The 19,206-nt window shown below is 41.6% G+C and overlaps 2 protein-coding genes across 6 annotated transcripts; one reads left to right on the forward strand and one right to left on the reverse strand.

Annotated features, from left to right (window-relative positions):
- Positions 1 to 531: 531 nt before the first annotated feature.
- rpap1 (RNA polymerase II associated protein 1) lies at positions 532 to 15,674 on the reverse strand. Of its 3 annotated transcripts, none has more exons than XM_030719538.1 (27): positions 15,536 to 15,674; positions 14,610 to 14,804; positions 14,316 to 14,464; positions 14,066 to 14,158; positions 13,715 to 13,868; positions 13,406 to 13,570; positions 12,993 to 13,232; positions 12,157 to 12,272; positions 11,962 to 12,060; positions 11,386 to 11,487; positions 11,130 to 11,297; positions 10,630 to 10,809; positions 10,373 to 10,507; positions 10,134 to 10,292; positions 9,778 to 9,935; positions 9,276 to 9,446; positions 8,963 to 9,158; positions 8,473 to 8,582; positions 8,160 to 8,355; positions 7,291 to 7,437; positions 6,849 to 6,991; positions 6,095 to 6,527; positions 4,753 to 4,871; positions 4,434 to 4,665; positions 4,167 to 4,343; positions 2,718 to 2,774; positions 532 to 1,127 (listed from the first exon to the last, which is right to left on the reverse strand). In XM_030719538.1, the coding sequence occupies exons 2-27, from the start codon at positions 14,800 to 14,802 to the stop codon at positions 954 to 956; spliced, it is 4,266 nt and encodes a 1,421-aa protein (XP_030575398.1). In that variant the 5' UTR covers positions 14,803 to 14,804; positions 15,536 to 15,674; the 3' UTR covers positions 532 to 953. The 3 variants fall into 3 exon arrangements, with proteins under 3 accessions (XP_030575398.1, XP_030575399.1, XP_030575400.1); XM_030719539.1 differs by lacking the exon at positions 15,536 to 15,674 and adding an exon at positions 15,236 to 15,365; XM_030719540.1 differs by lacking the exon at positions 15,536 to 15,674 and adding an exon at positions 15,293 to 15,357.
- iah1 (isoamyl acetate hydrolyzing esterase 1 (putative)) lies at positions 11,155 to 18,447 on the forward strand. Of its 3 annotated transcripts, XM_030719543.1 has the most exons (10): positions 11,155 to 11,349; positions 11,564 to 11,655; positions 13,440 to 13,554; positions 14,676 to 14,763; positions 15,875 to 15,957; positions 16,067 to 16,119; positions 16,244 to 16,395; positions 17,521 to 17,682; positions 17,778 to 17,899; positions 18,241 to 18,447. In XM_030719543.1, the coding sequence occupies exons 5-10, from the start codon at positions 15,895 to 15,897 to the stop codon at positions 18,415 to 18,417; spliced, it is 729 nt and encodes a 242-aa protein (XP_030575403.1). In that variant the 5' UTR covers positions 11,155 to 11,349; positions 11,564 to 11,655; positions 13,440 to 13,554; positions 14,676 to 14,763; positions 15,875 to 15,894; the 3' UTR covers positions 18,418 to 18,447. The 3 variants fall into 3 exon arrangements, with proteins under 3 accessions (XP_030575403.1, XP_030575402.1, XP_030575401.1); XM_030719542.1 differs by lacking the exons at positions 11,155 to 11,349; positions 11,564 to 11,655 and having other exon boundaries at positions 13,476 to 13,554; positions 14,697 to 14,763; XM_030719541.1 differs by lacking the exons at positions 11,155 to 11,349; positions 11,564 to 11,655; positions 13,440 to 13,554; positions 14,676 to 14,763 and adding an exon at positions 15,593 to 15,746.
- Positions 18,448 to 19,206: the final 759 nt, after the last annotated feature.

The following is a 19,206-nucleotide window of genomic DNA, read 5'->3' on the forward strand; positions in this document are numbered from 1 at the left end:
TATTTCATCATGTTGCGACACTGCACATTCACAGACATTCACAGTGTCTTCCTCAAAAAAAGAAAAAAGAATATATATATATATATATATATATATATATATATATATATATATATATATATATATATATATATATATTCTTAAACAGTCTGTAGTGTAGTTGAATTTTCCATAACTTATTAGCATCCAGAAAACACACCCACCCCTCATGGGTATTTTTTCACATCTGATTTAACTGTGGCAGCAGTTTCAGTGGGAAATTAGTGGAGCTTTTAGTGAGTGTTTTTGATAAATCAGAGGGAACACCACATTCTCCTTATCTGATTGTTTTTTTTTCCCAGATCAAATCTCATTTAGTGGGTTTTTTTTGGTTGTCATTTTGCTTTTGTTCTATGGTTAAACTGTGGTCAACAGCAAAACTCAGAACATACAGTATTAATGTTTGGGAGGTAAGAATTTCAGAGCTCAGGCTTATGGGGATTGAAAATAGAAGCTTACACATCATCATGTTTTATTCAAACGTCATGTTTTATTTACAAATAAAGATCATTTCAGGCACCAGTGAAGCAGGAAGAACTGCTTTGGGCTATTCTTTAAGAAACTGGAACACAAACAGTAGCAACTTTTGAAAATATACAAATATTTTAATCACAAAAAAGGAAGAAAGCGTTTAATATTTTTATTCAACCTTTGGTTGATGGTATGTTTTTCTGAGAATTTCCAGTAACAGCCTCAGCGAGCTACACTAAGCGCTAGAAACTGAGTCCACCTCAGGTTTAAAGAAAACAGGTCAAAGAAACATTTTTGTGTTCAAAGATACAACTACACGTGACATCATTAGGGTCTGAAATCAATAACTCACTGGATCACACTCTGCTGCCTTATCTTTCTCAACATCATCCACTTTCATAATGACACACGTCTGTCTCGTCTATTTTGAGCGCACGACCCCATTATTTCTCATTTTTTTGCTCCTCCCAGTCTCCTCTGTCAACGCTGCTGTCCTGCAGTCCCAGGACTCGCTCCAAATGTTTCGCCCTAATGGGAGGCAACTGCTCGTACATGTCGAAGCCGAGCTGTAAGTGTTGCTGGGGCAGACGGAAGAGCAGCAAGTGATTCCTCAACACCTGGAAATGAGAAAATGACAGTGAGAAGGATGTGAGAAGAGCTGCAGAGGTGGTGGTGTGAACCAGATATCCCCAATAAGACGTGCTTGTGCCCCAGTGGCCCTTCTGCTGCTGCCACGAGGGATAGAGACACTGGCTGCAATGTTGCAGCCGCCACAAATGCTTGTTAAAATAATAATAATAATAAACTCCCCGCCAGCAGGGTCACAACTGAAACACCTGTCACCAGAAGGGAACCTAGTTTATTAAGCCTTAATGTAGGAATATTTTTAATCACAATGTATTCTTACCTGCATTGTTATGACAGCATACATGACACTGCTTACACTTCATTGCCTTTCAAAGCTCTATTTAAACACATCAACTCTCCTTATTTGTAACTGGTAACAAATAATAAAACAAAATTAAACTGCACATTTGAATCAGTCCTTTGAACCTCATCATCATTTCGACTACAAACTGCAGCAATACTGACGGAACATTCCAGATCGCGTTTGCATAAGAGACAAAAAACTAATAAGTAAAAAAAATGAAACAATAAGCGTGGAATAGCTTTTAACACTTCTGCTATCAAATTGTGCTCTGGCGTGAAAATCCATACAGTTGCAGCAGGCTGACAGCAGAAGGGCGATTATCATTATGAAAATTCACTGAATGCAAATTGGGAAAAAGCTTTGAACGTCACTTTGTCAAAAGACTGAAACGGTGGCGCTGGTGTAGCTGTAGCTGTTACACTGCACCACTGAGTAACTACGCCTGTGGCATGGTTTTAAAAAATCCTACGTGACCTCCAACTTTCTTTTTCAGAAAACTTGACCTTTGACCTTGGGATCAAGGTTGCTAAGATTCAAACTCATGCAAGACTTTTAGTAGATACACCAATGTATCAGTTTGAAAATCCTAGGTGACTTTCTCGAGTTATCAAGATGGGTTAAAAACCAGATTTAAATGGGAACTATTACATGTTTCACTATATTTTTTGTACATATGAACTATTAAAAAGGTGAATCCTCATATTAAACATCACCAACGTTTCAAACACTGAGATCAGCATATGTACAACTAATCCTGGTGAGCCAAAAGCACAAACTTCAGAATCCTCTAAACACTTCTAAGATCCCAGGCTTTGAGGACAGAAGTCCTACCCATCTGCTGTTTACATCTTTTATTTGTGAGGGGCAGCCAATCAGAAAGAAAAAAAAAAAAGCATTTTTCAGAGAGCAGATGAACCAAAATGGCTGCATTAAAGCCCCGTATAAAATAAATAAGGATTATTGTGAGTCACACAAATCTACTCTAGTAGAGTCCAAAAATAGGAATATGAAGCTAGGACTGAGCATAATAGTTCCCTTTTAAGAAAAAAAAACTAAGATTTAGACATTATGGTGGTCAACAACACAGTGAAAAGCAGCAAGAAATGGTCTAGTTGTCAGTAAATTGGTAAGTGTGGGGAAAAAAATCACCAGGGACTGGAGAGGCAAGGGGAAGAGTAAGTAATCAATGAACACCTCACAGCACGTAAAGACCAAAGACAGAGAGAGAGAGAGAGTGCAGGAAAACAAGCAGTGCATGCTAAAAGGAGAGGAGTACCTCGTCAGTCAGGTAGTAGATCTTCCTCAACATACTGTTTCGGGCTGTTTCAACCTCCTGGGAAAGGACAAGGGGATTAAAGATCAAAGCTTGCCTGATGCACTTTATGTCTCCATGTTTAATGCTGCTCCGCTGCATGTTTTCAGCTTCACCCTTCTAAAATAACGCCTTTGTGAACTGAGCAAATACGCTGGCAAATGTGCTTCTTACTTCAAACACTTCACAGCCAATTCAAAGTCACATACCATGAATATCAATAACCAATAACATGAGGACGGCATCGTGTATTTGTCAAATTGTCGAGATTTTGCATCCAATGAGCTCATATTTGAGCCCAAAAAAATGTGCATAAACAGCTGTAGGGCCGCTGGGCAGATCCCACAACCCAGGCTCTATTCAGAGCAGCTGCAGGACATGTGGCAGCCTGCCTTCAGTTTCACTGCCACTGATTAGTATTCCTACAAAGGACCAGTGACGTGCAGTCAGGGGAGGCAGGTGAGGCACGGCCTCACCTGTCATCGTGGAAATATAAAATTAAAAAATAAATTAAATGGTTATATTCATTCAGTGATTTGTATTTTAAAGTTCTTTTCCATTTAACTACACCATTTTTAGATTAGTTTTTTCAGAATCGCTGAATTTTCGCATTTGCCGGTCAAATACTAAGAGACGAACGGTGAGGCACCAGCCCGGCGAGCCGCACCACGGATTGCGCAATCCGTGGTGCGGCTCAGTATAGTCATTGCCAATGACTACTAACTGTGCTGGCATGCTATGCAGTGAGACCGGATTACTTTCCCTTTGCATGTGGCTATTAAAATGTTCTAACACTTTTACTATATGAACTAAATTTCCATATTTTAGCTGGTGTATATAATGCACAGTTTTTTTTTGTTGTTTTTTTCATTAACAACTGTATGTGTGTGTAATGCATTCTTGTGTTGAGCGATCATGAAACTGCTGCGAAGAGACACTAGGTGAGGCACGCAGTTCTCGTGCCTCATGGTAGGGGGCGCTGGTGATCCCAGGGACTCTACGACTCCTCGGCGGCAAGCTACCATAAACAGTTAGCAAGGCCAGTTAGTTTTTCCTGTTGCTTGGCCTTATGTTCAACATGGAAGATTACATAAGTCAACTGAAAGAATTTTCTAAACTGGACTTTCAATCGAAGCAGAAGATAATAATTAAAGGAAGACCAACACCGGAGCTAAAAGGTTTGCTTCAGACTATGTTAATGTTAAACAAAACAACTGTTGCCAATCAAATGGTGAATAAGCTATATGTTTGTAAATCTGATGTGATGACGTCAGTGCCTCACCAGTCACGACCCTCACCGCACGTCACTGCAAAGGACAATCTCCACATGAATACACCCAGAACATTCAGAGAAAGCAGGGCAACAGAAATCAACTAGAGAAATTTAATTTGGTGTTTAAAGTCTTGCCGTACCTGTGCAGCAGCATCCTGAGAGAAGATGAAGGAGTTCACATGAGACAAGGCGACCACGTATAATACAGGACACCAGCAGAGCTTCAGAGTCCCTGTTACCAAAGAGCGGAAGTAGAGACGGAGGAGGGGGAGGGAGTCTTCAGGCGGGGAGGTGAACCTCTCGATAGGAATGGAAAGCTTCAAATGAGGAGACAGACAGATAAGCAATAAAATAACTTATAATTACAACTTTGAAATCAAAACACATCATTATGCCATCATCATTACCTCTTCTACAGTGACCCCCAATGACCTCAACATCCCCACGTGTTCTCCAAACACTGCCAGTCTCATGGTGATGCTGTACCTCCTCTGCAGGGGCAAGAGGACCCAGCAGCCAAACAGCCGGTCTCCAAAAGACACAGCTTCATACTGGGACAAAAGAGCTGAGTACAAGTCCTGGAATGAGGCTAGACCTGGAGGAGGCACATTCAGATCCAAAGAGTCCAGCTTGGGTCTCCTGAAAAGGAAAGTTTTTTTGTTTGTAAGAGGAGTCTATTTGGTGTAAAAGGGCAAGCTACTAAATCTTTTAAATGTACTGTCAGACCTGGTCAGCAGTCTGAACAGACCCCAGATCAGTTTCTGAACAGGTCTCTCGAGGAACAAGTCACTGGAACAGAGGAACACGCAGGACAGGCGGGCGAGCTTGGCGACAGGAGGGATCACCTACAGCATGACACACAAACAAACATCATTTTAAATGATGAGCTAAAGCTTCCTACATTCAGGTGCAAATTTTGACTTCTCGGGGGGGGGGGGTATTAATTTTACTGCTGCTTTAGGCTTCATCCTCACAGACTGAAAATGTGAAATTTATTTAAAAAGTATGAATAAACTGAGATTTGATTGACTGTGGAACGAGAATGTGACGTAAACGTTACAGATAGTGGGTAACTGCTCAGCAGTCACCTGACACTGTGAGCAGGTCAAACAGCCTACATTTTATTATTTCATCAGTAAACATTAAATTAAAACAAAAACATACAAAAAGAAGTTGATTATTCAGACGTTCAATTACAGCAGAAAAATCGCAGTGAATGTTTGTCACGGCCTTGAACTCTGCCTTCTCCTCTCCACCACCCTCACTCCCTTTCTATGAGTGTGAGACAGGTGTGTTGGGGTTAGAGCAGAGTCCCACATTCATCAAACTTCTTGGTTCAGCTCCAGGGTTTTCCCTGTTCTGCATAGCCAGAAAAAAAAAAAAAAGAAAAAAAAAAAAGGGGGGGGGGGGGGCAGCATGTGTGCTTGTTTCTTTGTCCATGAACTCCTCCTACACTGTCAGGAGTTTTTTTTTTTTTTTTTCCCTGTATTGTAAATTAATACTGAAGTCATCCAGACTATGAAGGAATCGTGTGTTAAAGAAACCAAAACATGTTTTAGATTCTTCAAAGTACGCATCTTTTGCTTTGGTTGCAGCTTTGCACACTCTTGGCAAACATCTTCTGGTGTGTTTAACATTTTTCTCTTTACTAAATAATCCCACATGCATTTCTTCATAGTTTGGGTGACTTTAGTATTTATCTACAATGCAGACAATTTTTAGAGAATGAAAAAGCACTGACTGGTACTGTACATCTTAGGCCCCTTAAGGTTCTTATCTACATCATATATTATGATGTCTGTGCCTGTAGCATGGGCATCGACTAGTTATATTAATATATAATGGATCAGTTCTGCTACTACTGGTATGCACTGCACTGGCTGGCATGGAATCTGACAATTTTCCTTTTATTTTATCTGTACATCAACCCCCTAAAATCCACTGTGAATTAAATATGTTAAATATTAATTTAGGGCTCAGTTATCTCTGCTAACACCTGCCACCAAAGCCCTCTGAGAAAAATTATGACACTGGATTGACCTGCCACTGACTTGACTTGTAGTAGTACCTTTAGAGCCTCCTCCCTCCAGACCTCCAGCAGCAGCAGCCACTGCAGACAGTGGGTCACTACCTGGAGAGCCCCCTGAGGAAGCTCCTCCACAGCCAGCCCTCCGCCATCAGACACCCCCACTCGCTCATACAGGCTGACAAGTGGAAGGAAAGGCCAGTCAGATGGCAGGATGGGACCACTGAGCTCTGGCAAGAGATGAGTTTTAATCCAGGGGTTGCGGCCCAGGAGAGCATCTCGGGACACCATTACAGACGACTCTAGATGGGCCAGGTGAGTGAGGAAGCACCCTCGTATGGATGGCAGCTGGGTGCAGGCTTCTCTCAAGAGAGCCCCGACAGTCTGGAGAGAGGGAGAGGTGTGCTGTTGTGTTTCCTCATGAAGCTTCAGCTCCCCCAGCTCCACAGTCTCGGGCCCTCCACTGTGTCCTTCTCTGGAAGTCAAACAAAGAGACATAAACAGACCGATAATTTAATAAAAGAAGAAAGAGAAGAATATATTTTGATGAAAATGGGCCATCTGTTAATTTAATCCTATTTTGAAGAAATTCAATTTTATATATAACGTCATTTGCAAAATTAGATCATAACCATCGGTCACATTTTTTAAGCACCACATTAAACACTGATTTAGACAAAGTATCATGAGTTGAACAAAATAAAAAGTCATTTTAAAAATTCAGGTACTTTAGAATAATACTATAGGCACTTCATTGTGTTTGGTCTCAGATTAAACTGTTTAAAGGTAAACTTACGATATAAAGTCCTTGCTGAAGATAATGGTGGAGAGCAGTTCATGTGCCAGGTATTCACTGCCTGGCAATAACCAAGGCAGTACAACCAGCGCCACCTGGTGGTAAAGCGAGGCATGTTTTGCTACTTCTGGGTCAAGAGGAACCTGAGAGAGGTCAGGAAGAAAACAGAGGGAAAAAAATAAGTTGGTTAGGTAAAAAAAATAAAACAAAACATCAACTTTAAGCAGATAAAACCTGGTCTTACACACAAGAGTTAAGTAGAAAAGTGCTTCACCTACTGACATTTTCTTTTTATACAAGGCAAATATAAATTAACTAGCCAGGAATCATAATAAGATAAATCACATGCAGAAAACTAAAGCAGCCTGAAAGAAATAATGGACTGAAATACAGAATATCACCACTAAACTCTAATCAACATTAAAAAACGCAGTGTACATACCAGTCTATGAGCCAGTCTCAGGAGCAAGAAGAGGAGATGGTGTTCATGACGCAGCAGCCAAGCCTTGGAGTGAGACAGGCTGGGTTTAGCCCGACTGCAACTGTGCAGGTAACCAGTCACAGGCTCTGAGAGAAGGAGTCCAGTGAACTAGAGTGGGAGAGAGGATATCTAAATATCACCTCGCAGCAACTCGGTGCATTTAGGCATGAAGGCGGGGTCAAGAGGACCTGCTGAAGTTCAAACCGAGCATCAGCGTGACTTTTTACATGGCATGGTTGCTGGTGTCGGGTGAGCTCATCTGAGTATTACAACCTGCATACAATCAAAGTATGCAGAAGAGCAACTCTGAATGCACGACACGTCGAACCTTGAAGCAGATACGGCAGCAGAACAGAAAACTGAGGCTACAATCCACGCGGACTCCCCAAAATTATAAAAACATTGCTCAGTCTGAGGAGTTTTGATTTCTGCTGTTACATTCAGATGGTAGAGTCAGAATTTGGTGCAAACAACATGAAAGTATGGATCCATCCTGTATAAACAGCTCACATTGGTCATGATGGGCCCGTCAGTAACAGCTGAGAATTGTTTAAACACCACAGCCTATCTGAGCATTGCTGCTGACCATGTCCATCCCTTTATGACCAACCTGCTACTAGTAAGGTATACCTAACAAAGTGGCCAGTGAGTGTATAAGATGGGGAGAATTTTACATGACAAACCACTGTGTGTCCCAGAGTGCAAACAGGAGACTTTCATTCCAAGCAGCAGAAACACATTTTACTGATTAGTTCAGATGCTTTTGCTAAGTAGTAAACAACAAAATAAAAACAGCTCTATATTCCAAGGCATATGGCAGTCAGTCCCACCTTGCTGCTGAGGCCTTTATGGATCCCTGTGATTGTTTCCGAAAGGAGGCCCAGTCCAGTCAGAAGAGGGAAAGGAGAGCTGGAAACAACCAACCCCGGACGATCCCTCCATCCTGAGCATGACAAACCAGGGAGGTTGGGAGTGGTTTCTGGGCCCAGAGGTACAGCCTGACCATTGCACACTATAGAGGAAGACCTAGTGCAAAAATAAATAAATAATAATGTTTATAAATGTGCAATTTTTCAAACTCAGAAACACATTTTGTGAGCAAAGGGCAAAAGATGCACAGCTGCCATTTGTCTTCAGACATACTTGAGATTCTCTATTAGGCCTTGCACAACACTGTGAGACATCAGAGGGAGAAGAACATCAGATGTCAGCAGCTCAAGCTCTTGAAGCGTCTCCACAGGCTTGAAGCAGTTCTGTGGAGCAAAAACATTCACCACTTTGGAGGAATTTGACAATTTAACCATTTTCACTGTGAACAAGACAATCCCGTAGTTCCCCTTTGTCACATGCAGCACACAGCATGACATAATGAGCTTAATTCACAAGACCTGCGCCACCAGCACTATTCTCAATTCAGAGCAGTTAAATACACACAGTGACTTTGTACTAAAGAGTCAGGAGGTTAAAGACAATTAAATGTCTGGGCTGTAGTGCATGTGTGGAAACAGCTTGAAAAGCTTATGTTACACTGTGTGATATCTTGTCACTTTAAATAAACTTTTCTTTTCAAATGTGAACTTTCCAATAAATATGAAATATCTCATTTATTTAAGAAGTGAAAGGCAGGAAATACCTGTCTAGAGAGCTGATGGTAGTAAGCTTCTAGGTAAACCAGGTAAACTGGTATCACAGTGAGGCTACTGTTTTTCTGAAGTGGATCATCAAGGTTCTTAATAAAACCCTTCAAATGCCCCATCAAGGACGCCTGCAACCCTGTGACATGACCCCAAGACACAGGAGGAGGTGGAGGGCACTCTTCTCCATCAGAGCTGCAGTGAAAACAGAGGAGGTAACACATAAGTGCAGAGTGTTGAAGCCAGTATTGTTTGCCTTGGATACTATGAGCCTTCAATCCCCTCTAGCAGAATGGTTTAATTGGCCTGTACCTGACCATCCCAGCATGTAGCTCCTGATGGCAACCAGCTGTGTGTGTAACTTGTGTGAGCAGAGAAAGCAGAGCCAAAAGCCGCTGGAGCTGCAGAGGTAGCAGAGGATCTGAGGGGGGCAGAACTCTGTGGACTGACTGCAATGCTGCCATCAAGGCCGGATATAGGTCTCTGCAGGAAAACAGTGGCAGCAAAAACAATCAAGTGAAGAGGAGAGGATGGCTCTTACTTTTGGACAGAGCATGAAGAGATCAGCCTACAATACAAACTAATAGGAGACATTTAAAAGCAAAATAAGACTGCAAAACTGGGAGGCCGTTGGCCCGTCACGCAGCCTGCCTGAGAAGCAGAGTTTAGTATGTGGGTTGAGCCCATGAAAAACTTTCCAAATCTCCTCTGCCAATGCCAAACAGCTTATTCCGCTATTGACAATCAAACAAATTCCTTTACATTTTGTGCAAAGTTTACCTTTGGTGGTAATTGCTCTTGCATGATAACTTACAAATATAATTTGCAGGCCTGTCCATAGCTGGCTGCTACCGCCCACAGCCTGTAGGCCTCAGTGGTGATCCTGAGGGCCTCGGTCGGCTCCAGCAGCAGCTCGTCGGGCTCTGCACTCAGAAGGCAAGACAAGCGCTCGCTCGCTCCCAAAGAGTTTAACTAGAAAGGCCAGAAGGAAAAGATACAATAATGATTATTGGGGGGACTTTCAGCTGATCTGTTCTTTCCAAAGGTCGCAGATGGATCGGCATGTTTAGTTTGGCACAGATTTTACACCTTCTGGAAGCAACCCTCCAGAACAGTAGAGGAGATCTTTCACATCTTTCACACAAGCAATAACATGATGATAAGAATTACCAATCTTGCACAGGCATGTCTGCCAGAGGAAGCCAAAACTCTTAATAGCTTCATTGCGCTGGCTACTGGAAGTCCATAAATAGACTGAGATGATGGTGTCCAGGAAGTGGGAAGAAACTCTGACATCACTGTCTCCATCAGACGAGGACAATCCAACACCTGACGATGGGATACACCAAAAAGTATTTCAGCTATCAAGGAGTTTCAGTTTATGGATTTCTCAAGGCTGCTGTTCTTACCTGTGTAGCAGATGAGGAGCAGTGTCTAGCAATGCGTGTCAGGATCTCCAGGACATTCTGAACCACCCGGGGTGGTGGTCGGACTACCTCGAGAATGTAGCGCAGCCTGGGGAGCAGTTTCATTTTTAACAAACCCTGAAACGCAGACAAGAAGTTCCGAAAGCCAACAATGATTATTCAGTCTTCATCTACAGATCATAAGGGCAACAAGTAAAATGCAAAAAGGAAAAAAAAAAAAGGAATAATGAAATCCTCACCTTGACAACATCCTGTGTGGCCACTTCGTGATCACTTTTCCTCTCTTCCTTCTCCTTGGCTGTCTCCTTCATACTTTCATCCAGCGCTTCATCCTCCTCATCTTCCTCCTCCTGCGCAGATGGCAGCAGGGGGAACGAGGCCAGACCACGAAACCAGGAAAAAGTGCAGTCCAGGCACTCCTGAGGGACGAAACAAACTTATAAGACAGTCCAAGAAACAGTGTTTTCTATCCAATACCAATTTAAAGTCATATTTTTTAATAACATACTAATTAGTTTTTATGTTTTTATACAGCTCTTTGCTTTGTATTAGTGCTCAGGATGACATTTTTTTACTAAATTCAGTGATATTTGTATATTTGATATTTTTTAAACAGATCTTAAGATGCAGCTATGCAGCAACAGGTGTTTCAGCGTGGATACAGAAAATGAGAAATTAGTAAATTGTAATTTTCAAGTAACTAGTGTAATATTTGACTTTATACTCTGGCATATCTTACTTCATCTTCTGCACACACAAGGAGCGCTTTGAGAGCATGCACAGCTGCAGACATCACTCCCTCCACGCCATCGTCCAATGCAAAGCGGAGCAGAAAGAGAAGGCCTGCGTCGAGCAGAGTGGACACCACGCTGCCCTTCAGAACTGACACGTATTCTCCAGCATGTGCCTGCGCAAAGAAAGAAAATCCAGCAACACGACAGAGGCACGCTTCCCCGTAGGTATGTGTGAATCTGCGTGTATGTAGGCTCTTGTACCTTTGAAAGGATGTTAGCAAGAGTGCTGAGGGACAGAGTCCTCTGCTGGATGACCTGACTCCGAGACAGCAGGAAGAGTTCCTGCAAAGAATAACCTGCCCGCTGGGGAGAAATCATAAATGTCAAGATGAGATCACATGGTAAGGCTTTAGAAATTTTTAGACATTTTTTTTTACAGGTCCAGACATGAGGAAAAGTCCATTTGAATGAATGAGAAAGGAAATGGACTCTGATGGGAACAATCAGACTGAAAATCAACAGAGAAAACAGGTAAAAGTTAACACTGATTAACACTAATTTTCACTTTAGACTAAGAATACCAACAGAAAAAAGGAGTGTTCTTCTTTTATAAGTCCTTTACAAGACAGTCCTGTTTTTGTATTTTTGTCAAAAAATAGGACATAAAATAAAAGAATCAAGCCACAGATTGTGATATTTAATGTCTTTTTCTATGAAGTCAACTGGAACTTGCATTGTATTCATTTTATAAAAATGTCATTCCATTTTGAAGACACAACGAGGAGAAACAGCGAATAATAACAGGGGTCCTCTTTTTGTGACTTTATTCTGACTGACCTCAGGCTCCTCTCCATGATGGTGCAGGCCTAAATGTGTTGGCAGATCCTCAGTGGGTGGAATTAAAGTCCCCGTGAAGTCAAAACGAGCCTGCATGGCCTATCAGGACACACAAAACCACAGAAGTGTTGACGAAAAAACACAACTTGATATTTCATCTATTCAAATCAAACACCAAATCTTAGGAGAACTTACCTTTTTGGTTCCTTTCCTCCTCGGTGCAGGTAAGTCCCTCATCCACTCCAACTTCTCCGGCTCCAGCTTATCCATGTGGATCCAGTCCTTCTGAGGCTTCACGGGCAGATCCTCCTCTGTATTCACAGGCACAGTGTGGTACAAAAAAAAGAACTGTTTATACAACTAACTGATTAGGTAGCCAAATTACTTCTCCAAACAATTTCAGGAGCTGGATCTGTTGCAAAAACCACAGCAATAATTAAATATGACCAGATACGACCAGAGATTCATTAAGAAGCTAAAATAAAGTCTGGCTATTTAATCTCAGCCTAAAACAGGAATGTACTGTCTTCTTTAAAATGAAAAGTAGTCAAAGCAAGTGGGCCAGAATAACATAATGAAGTTTCAACTTTTTAAACATTTTTACATAGTAAAATGAAGTAAATGATGTGCCAGATGTGTCGTTGTGTGATCTATAAGCGACACATTTAGGGCTGCATTCTCTGAAATGTAAAATGATGGCATCAGTCAAAATGAAGACATAAATCAGTTTTTAAGTTATACAGTTAGAGGATGGATGGGTGTGAGAGAGGGAAAGAGAGAAGAAATGAGAGAAAGAAATTTGACAGGGAAGTGAGGGAGAGCCTGCAGACAGGTGTGATGTTCTCCTGAAAGAGTCGGCAAAAGCTTTCTAATTTAGTAAATTTAAGACTCTTGGAATGAGGATCTAATTTTACCAGGAAAACGGGCAAGAAACAATGTGTAATGACATCGAGATGTTTTAAATGCTAATTTTCATCTTAATCACCAGCAGCACAGAGCAGACACTGGTGGTGAATATGAATAAATCATACCCATCCCAGCAGGTGGTGGAGGCGATAACTCCTCCTCTTCCTCCTCCTCCTTCCCTTCCATCTCCACCTCTTGGGGTTTCTGAAACAACACTGCAGCACCAGAGGAGCCTGACTCTCTGCTCACACTCTGAACTGGAGGATCTCCTGTGCCGCTTCTGTCATAGAGGTGTTTGGATGGGAATGCAGAGGATGGGACGCTCTGGGCTTTGCGAGATCTAACAAACTCCACTAGTCTAGGATCTGGGAAGCACAAATAATTCCATTAAATACAGTGGTGCAAAACACGAGAATGAATAAGTGGTGTGATGTACTTTACTAGTATATCAAACAGGAGAGAAAATCCATACATATCACAACTTCATTTCAATGTGCATTACAACAGAAAAGATCCTGCAGACATCATCACTGCCTACCAAGCTGAGACAAGAGTTTTTTCTGCTCCTCTAGTATCTCAGACTGGGACATGGCTTGGAGCTTGGCCTGGTTTTCCATGTGGATCCTCATCGTCTCTCCTGAACTATTGGGAACCCTGAGCCCCTGACCGGACACCAGCCTGGGACAGGTAACTTCTGCTGGTTCTAGTGAACAGAGGAGAAGGAGGGTGGTGAGGAAAACGAGGAAAAATATTTTCCAAAAGAGGCTATTGCCGAAAATATGTAATTTAGTAATTCTTTAAAACACACAAAAACAAACTGTATTAAATTCATGATAGTAAAGGTCACCTGCAGCATCACACTGATCTGTATCCATACTAGTTTCTGGAGTTGGAGCAGCTTCAGGTGAACAGTGTAATGGTGTCTTGCCCTCCTTAAGCCTCTGCGCAGCAATCTGACGAGCAAAGATGCTCTTCTTTCCTCCAGCTGATGACAGAGGTGCCTGCAGAGTAAGGGAAAAAAACGACCAAGCTAATGTAACAATATACAAAATCATGGAAAATGTTGAAAAGGCCACCTTTTTGAAAACATTTTACAGTAAATTCTGCCTTTGCATGAAGAAGGAATGGCTTCTTACTATAAATATAATAAAGTAATGTGAAACTATAGTGGCTATTTCATTTCATTATTGACTATTACCTGATTACTGGTTTCTGAGCGGTGCAGTACTTTGGGGAAAGCCATGCCTGTAAATGCTGGTAGAGATACTGGAGTGGAGCTGGTATCTCTCTCCTTGGAACAAAAAAATTACACATATGTGAAATAAATGATTAAAATCATCCAAAACTAAATGTAAAACTAATGACACATTGAAAAAACAGAAAATCGTGCAAAGTTGGCCTTCCTGAATACTAATCAAGTCTAACTGAGAAAAGAAGCTACCACTTACAACAATTCTGGAGAGAACAGCACTGATGTGAGTGTCGTGTCTGTCCAGCCTTTCCTCGGCATCCTCATCCTCAAAGGTGACACGACTGGCTTTAAAGCGAGACTTCTTAGGAGGGGCTGGGGTCAGAGAAGGGAGTTGATCTGGAAGATCTGCATTCGGGAGAACAGCTAGACTTCAGTTACTGACACAAAACATGGTCCACCTGTAGCCCCATTTTCAGCCAAAAAACCCTATAAAATTTAGTCTGTAAGCCAGAACATGTTCTTTGTGATAAAACTCTGTCTCATCTGTAACCTTCAATGACGACCACATCCCTCTGGCTCCCTCTATTCTCCCCACTTTGCCCGTCTCCCTCTCCAGCTTCTCCTCTTCTCTTGTCAGGGCGGCGGACCACACTGGCAGAGGACGGAGCGCCAGAAGTCAGAAAGTGCTCCTGCTCTCTCAGCAGGTCAGCCTCTGAGTCAGTTGGCTTGGGACGCCGCAACATCCCTGTGAAGTACACAAAGAGAATATTAAAGATAAATACCTTGGGCATATTTCTGGCAAATATCTGCCCTTGTGATCACAACTGCTCTACACGTAGTTAAGGCAAAAATCTGTTACCTTACTTAACAGATGTCTTTCAATTTTACATTTATTTTTGGTCATTTTATGAACAAAAAATATATTTAAACTTGCCTAAGTTAAACTTTACTTTACAAAAAAATCAATATGGTTGATGGTTAATAATAAAATTTTTGACATGGAGGAAAACTCCTGACTTTATCCCAGCCTATCACCTTCCAACACCTAATCATAACCCAAGTCTTATTTATAAACTCATTTGTTGTGTCAAGCTGGTTCATCGCAGTGTTTATCTGATAATCAGGTCTGTCAGGCTGGTTGGAGATCATAGTAATTTGAATTTAACACAATCTCACCTGCCCGTGATCCCAACTAACTCAGTATAAGAGCGCAAAGGATAAAAAGCCACTCACTTAAGTTAAGCCATTAGCCATAAATAAAGAGTGACCACATCAAGCTACTACATGGGGCTTTCTCCATTTTCACGTGTAGTTAAGTTTACCGCGGATGAACGTAACGTACTGTTGACGTGAGCTTTAATTCCATCACAATTCCAATTTATCTGGAGCTAAATTTATTCAAAATATCACCAAGAATTATCACTTTAAAGTATATGTTTTTGCTATTTGAGAATCGTTAAAATACTGTCAGCTAACCTTTATTTATGAGCTGGATCCTTGAAGAATCCACACAAGGCTCTGCAGATCGCACGGAAGCTTTTTAATGTGACACAACAAGCGTCACTTTCAGGGCGGAAGAACAACATTAAAAAAAAAATAAAATACTCCGGGCACTTTCAAAATAAAAACCCTGTCGTGAGGAAGGTACAGCGATTTTCATACTTCCTTCTTCTCCCAAAGCTGCTGGGTAATTTATGGATTGAAAATATAAATTCCTTTTAAGTGAGGTGTTTCACGAAGGTTTTTATGCGTCCACGCAACCAGAGTTCACATATTAAATCAGGCGTTATCTGTCTTCTTTCCTCCGTTCTTCAGGAAACCGGTCAGGCTTCATCATGTCCAAGTTCACTACAGTCATTTGGCCTAAAGTTATTTTATTTGGCGACTCCATCACACAGGTCAGGAAGTTCTTGCATTTTAATCTATTTTGAGTATTCGTCTGCTAATCCCCTGTCGGCTTTCACTGTTAGTGTGGAAATAATTAAACTATGCTGTTGGTTCTTTCAGTTTTCATTTCAACCCAATGGGTGGGGAGCAGAAATTGCCAATAAACTTGCAAGGTGGGTACTTCCATTTATTGCCTCCTAATAGCTTTGGCTTTCAACCATGTGAAACGCCCATATTTATAAGAGAAATTGTGCTTGTGTGATGATCGCTTGATCTGTCATTTTATTTTGCCTTCAGAAAATGCGATGTTATAAACAGAGGGTTGTCTGGCTACAACTCCAGATGGGCCAAGATTGTTCTTCCTCGCCTCATTAGCTGCCAGAACTCAGCAGACAGCAAAATAGCAGCTGTCACTATCTTCTTTGGAGCCAATGACAGTGCACTGGAAGGTACAGCTTCACTGGAGCGTGCTCACTGTTATAATTTAACAACTATTCTGCTGCACACTCACAGTTCATTGATCTAGAACGTTACTTTCTTCTTGCTTCATAAAGGAACTTATTTCACAAAGTATTAATTTGTTATTTATAGGGGGGTACCTCACACTTTGTGTCACACACTTATTGATGTGAATGGTCCTATAGCCTATTGTGGTTCTGTCACCATGGTAATAGCAGTTTCATATACACTCTGATTACAGTCTCTACATACACTCACCAGCCACTTTATTAGGTACATATTGTTAGTACCATTTTGGACCAATTTTTGCCATCAGACCTGCCTTAATTCTTCATGGCATAAATTCGAGTGCTGAAAACATTCGTCAGAGATTTTCGTCCACGCTGACACGATAGCACATCAAAGTCGATGCCAATTTTTTGGCTGCATATCAAGCTTATTATAGTTTTGAATTTTACATTTTAGTTTGGTTTTATTTTGTTGTAACTTTCTCCGATTTTGTTAGTTTTAATTAGTTAATGAGCAGTTGAACAGGTATACCTAATAAAGTGGCCAGTGGGTTTATGAACGCTCTGACCATCATGCTAACAATTTCTCGACTGCTAGTCCAAAAAAATCTCCAGCCTCTTTGGTTTGGACAGCAGGATTTCATGCTGATCACTGGTTCTCCTCAGGGATGAATCCTCTCGCCTCCATTGTACATACGTATTATACATTAATGACTGATGCAGCAAGTATCAAATCCATTGCATCTTGACATTTGCTGATGCTCACTGATATGATAGTATTAACAGAGATGAGCTGTTTTCATCCCTTTTCACTGATGAGACAAACAACTGAGAGTCACATCATACTATAATGATCGTAGCATATGTATGTTTGTATGTTCCCTATCTCCTCCTAGATGAGTGGACCAGTCTCAATGAAACTTTATGTAAACATTGCCTGGGGCGTGTATATTTGTATGTTCCCTATCTCTCGCATGTAGCATGTGGGTTTGCTAGTGTACAGAATACAAAAAGCAAGCAGTTGTTATTGTAGTTTATTTTTTCTCATGACATATTGTTACTAATAATTGTTTCTGTATATTATTGTCTTCTGGCATCTGTTTGCAGATAAGAACCCACAGCAGCATGTTCCTCTGCAGGAGTATTCAGAGAACCTGAAGGAGATGAGCAGGTTTCTGGCCTCTGCTGGTGTGTCGGCAGACAGAGTTGTATTCATCACACCTCCTCCTGTGCATGAGGCAGCCTGGGAGAAAGAGTGCATTATCAAAGGTAACATGAGCTGTTCTCCTTATTCGTTCCTGTATTGACGATTTTTTTACACACTCAGTCCTTTGCAGTCCATGAGTCCTTTGTGTTTCCTCCAGGATGTCCTCTCAATCGCCACAACTCTGTGGCAGGGCAGTATGCCCAGGTGTGTGTCCAGGCTGCTGGTCAGTGTGGCGCAGACGTCCTGGACCTGTGGACACTCATGCAAAAAGATGGACAGGTGAGCATCAGTGCTTGTGTCTGCTGCTTGTTGCTGACAAAGAGGTTTTTGACATGCAGGAGTTGCAGAAATTGTGTTTATTTCATAGAAAATTTGATGTTTAGATGATTGTTGATACTGTCTTGGGCTCTGTGAAAATGATGAGCATACTTCTAAGATAATTAAGTGTAATAAAAATAACCTGGTCTGGAGTAAAATTTAATAAATTTAATGTGATGAGCTTTGTGTGATCTGATCTTCTACACAGGTTTTTGACACTGCTTTACCTTTTCTTTCTCTAAAAGCATCATATAATCAAGTGATTTGGCCTCAGAGGTCTTATTTTATCATCTTTTGTACAGGACTACACAGTCTATCTGTCTGATGGGCTGCATCTCTCGGAGAAAGGAAACCAGTTTGTGGCCCAGCACATGTGGGGGCTGCTGGAGAGCCGTGTGGCTGACCTGCCCTTCATCCTGCCCTACTGGGGAGATGTGGATGCCAAGAGCCCTGAAAGCAGCCTCCTCTGTGATCAATAAAGGACATTTGTTTTAATATTGTGCAGAGAGCCCGACATTATTATTTATTTACATATATATATATATATATATATATATATATACAAACACCTTACATCCTCAGTGGATGATGGATGTGTATCTTCCTTGAGCTTGATTCCATTATCAAGGGCTTTTGGATTTGAGGGTCCCATGCAGGAGCCTGCCATTCCCAGGAGTGCACTATTCTGGACAGAAACCTCAGATGTCGTGCATCAATCTACTGGAGCCACTTTTACAGTTTGGGGCTTGCGCTAGGTTTGCTGCATCTACAGTTGCCTGCTCTGGTTGCCCAACTGATTTTGATAGGTTGATAGGTGTTGGGTGGGTGTGGAGATATTCACAAGTCCCCAGCCATCAGCAAATAAGTGTAGTGCATGCCAGGATTTCACATTCCAAATTTCTCTCTCCACATGCAACAAACTGCAGTGCATCAGTGTGATCTGATACTCATACTGAAGATCTAGAACTTTTTGTGTAAGTGTCCAGAGAATCAGGACACAATAACCAGCTCCTGCTTGGGCATGCTGCCCTGCTGCACAAATGTGGCTTCATCTTTGTTGGGTTGAAGGTATAAAAGTGTTCAACAGAGGAACTAAAAAAAAAATAAACAAAAAAAAACTCCAGGTGACCTTTGGGAATGCACTCTTGCTCCCAGGATGGCTCATCAATGAATGACACAGCAAGGAAAGTCAGAAACCCGTTGATCTCGGCAAGGTTTTTCCTTCAGGCTCTCGTGAAGGAGACACAGTTTTACTGAAATTATAATAT

This window comes from Archocentrus centrarchus, chromosome 22 (assembly GCF_007364275.1).
Source record: "Archocentrus centrarchus isolate MPI-CPG fArcCen1 chromosome 22, fArcCen1, whole genome shotgun sequence".
Classification (NCBI taxonomy): domain Eukaryota; kingdom Metazoa; phylum Chordata; class Actinopteri; order Cichliformes; family Cichlidae; genus Archocentrus; species Archocentrus centrarchus.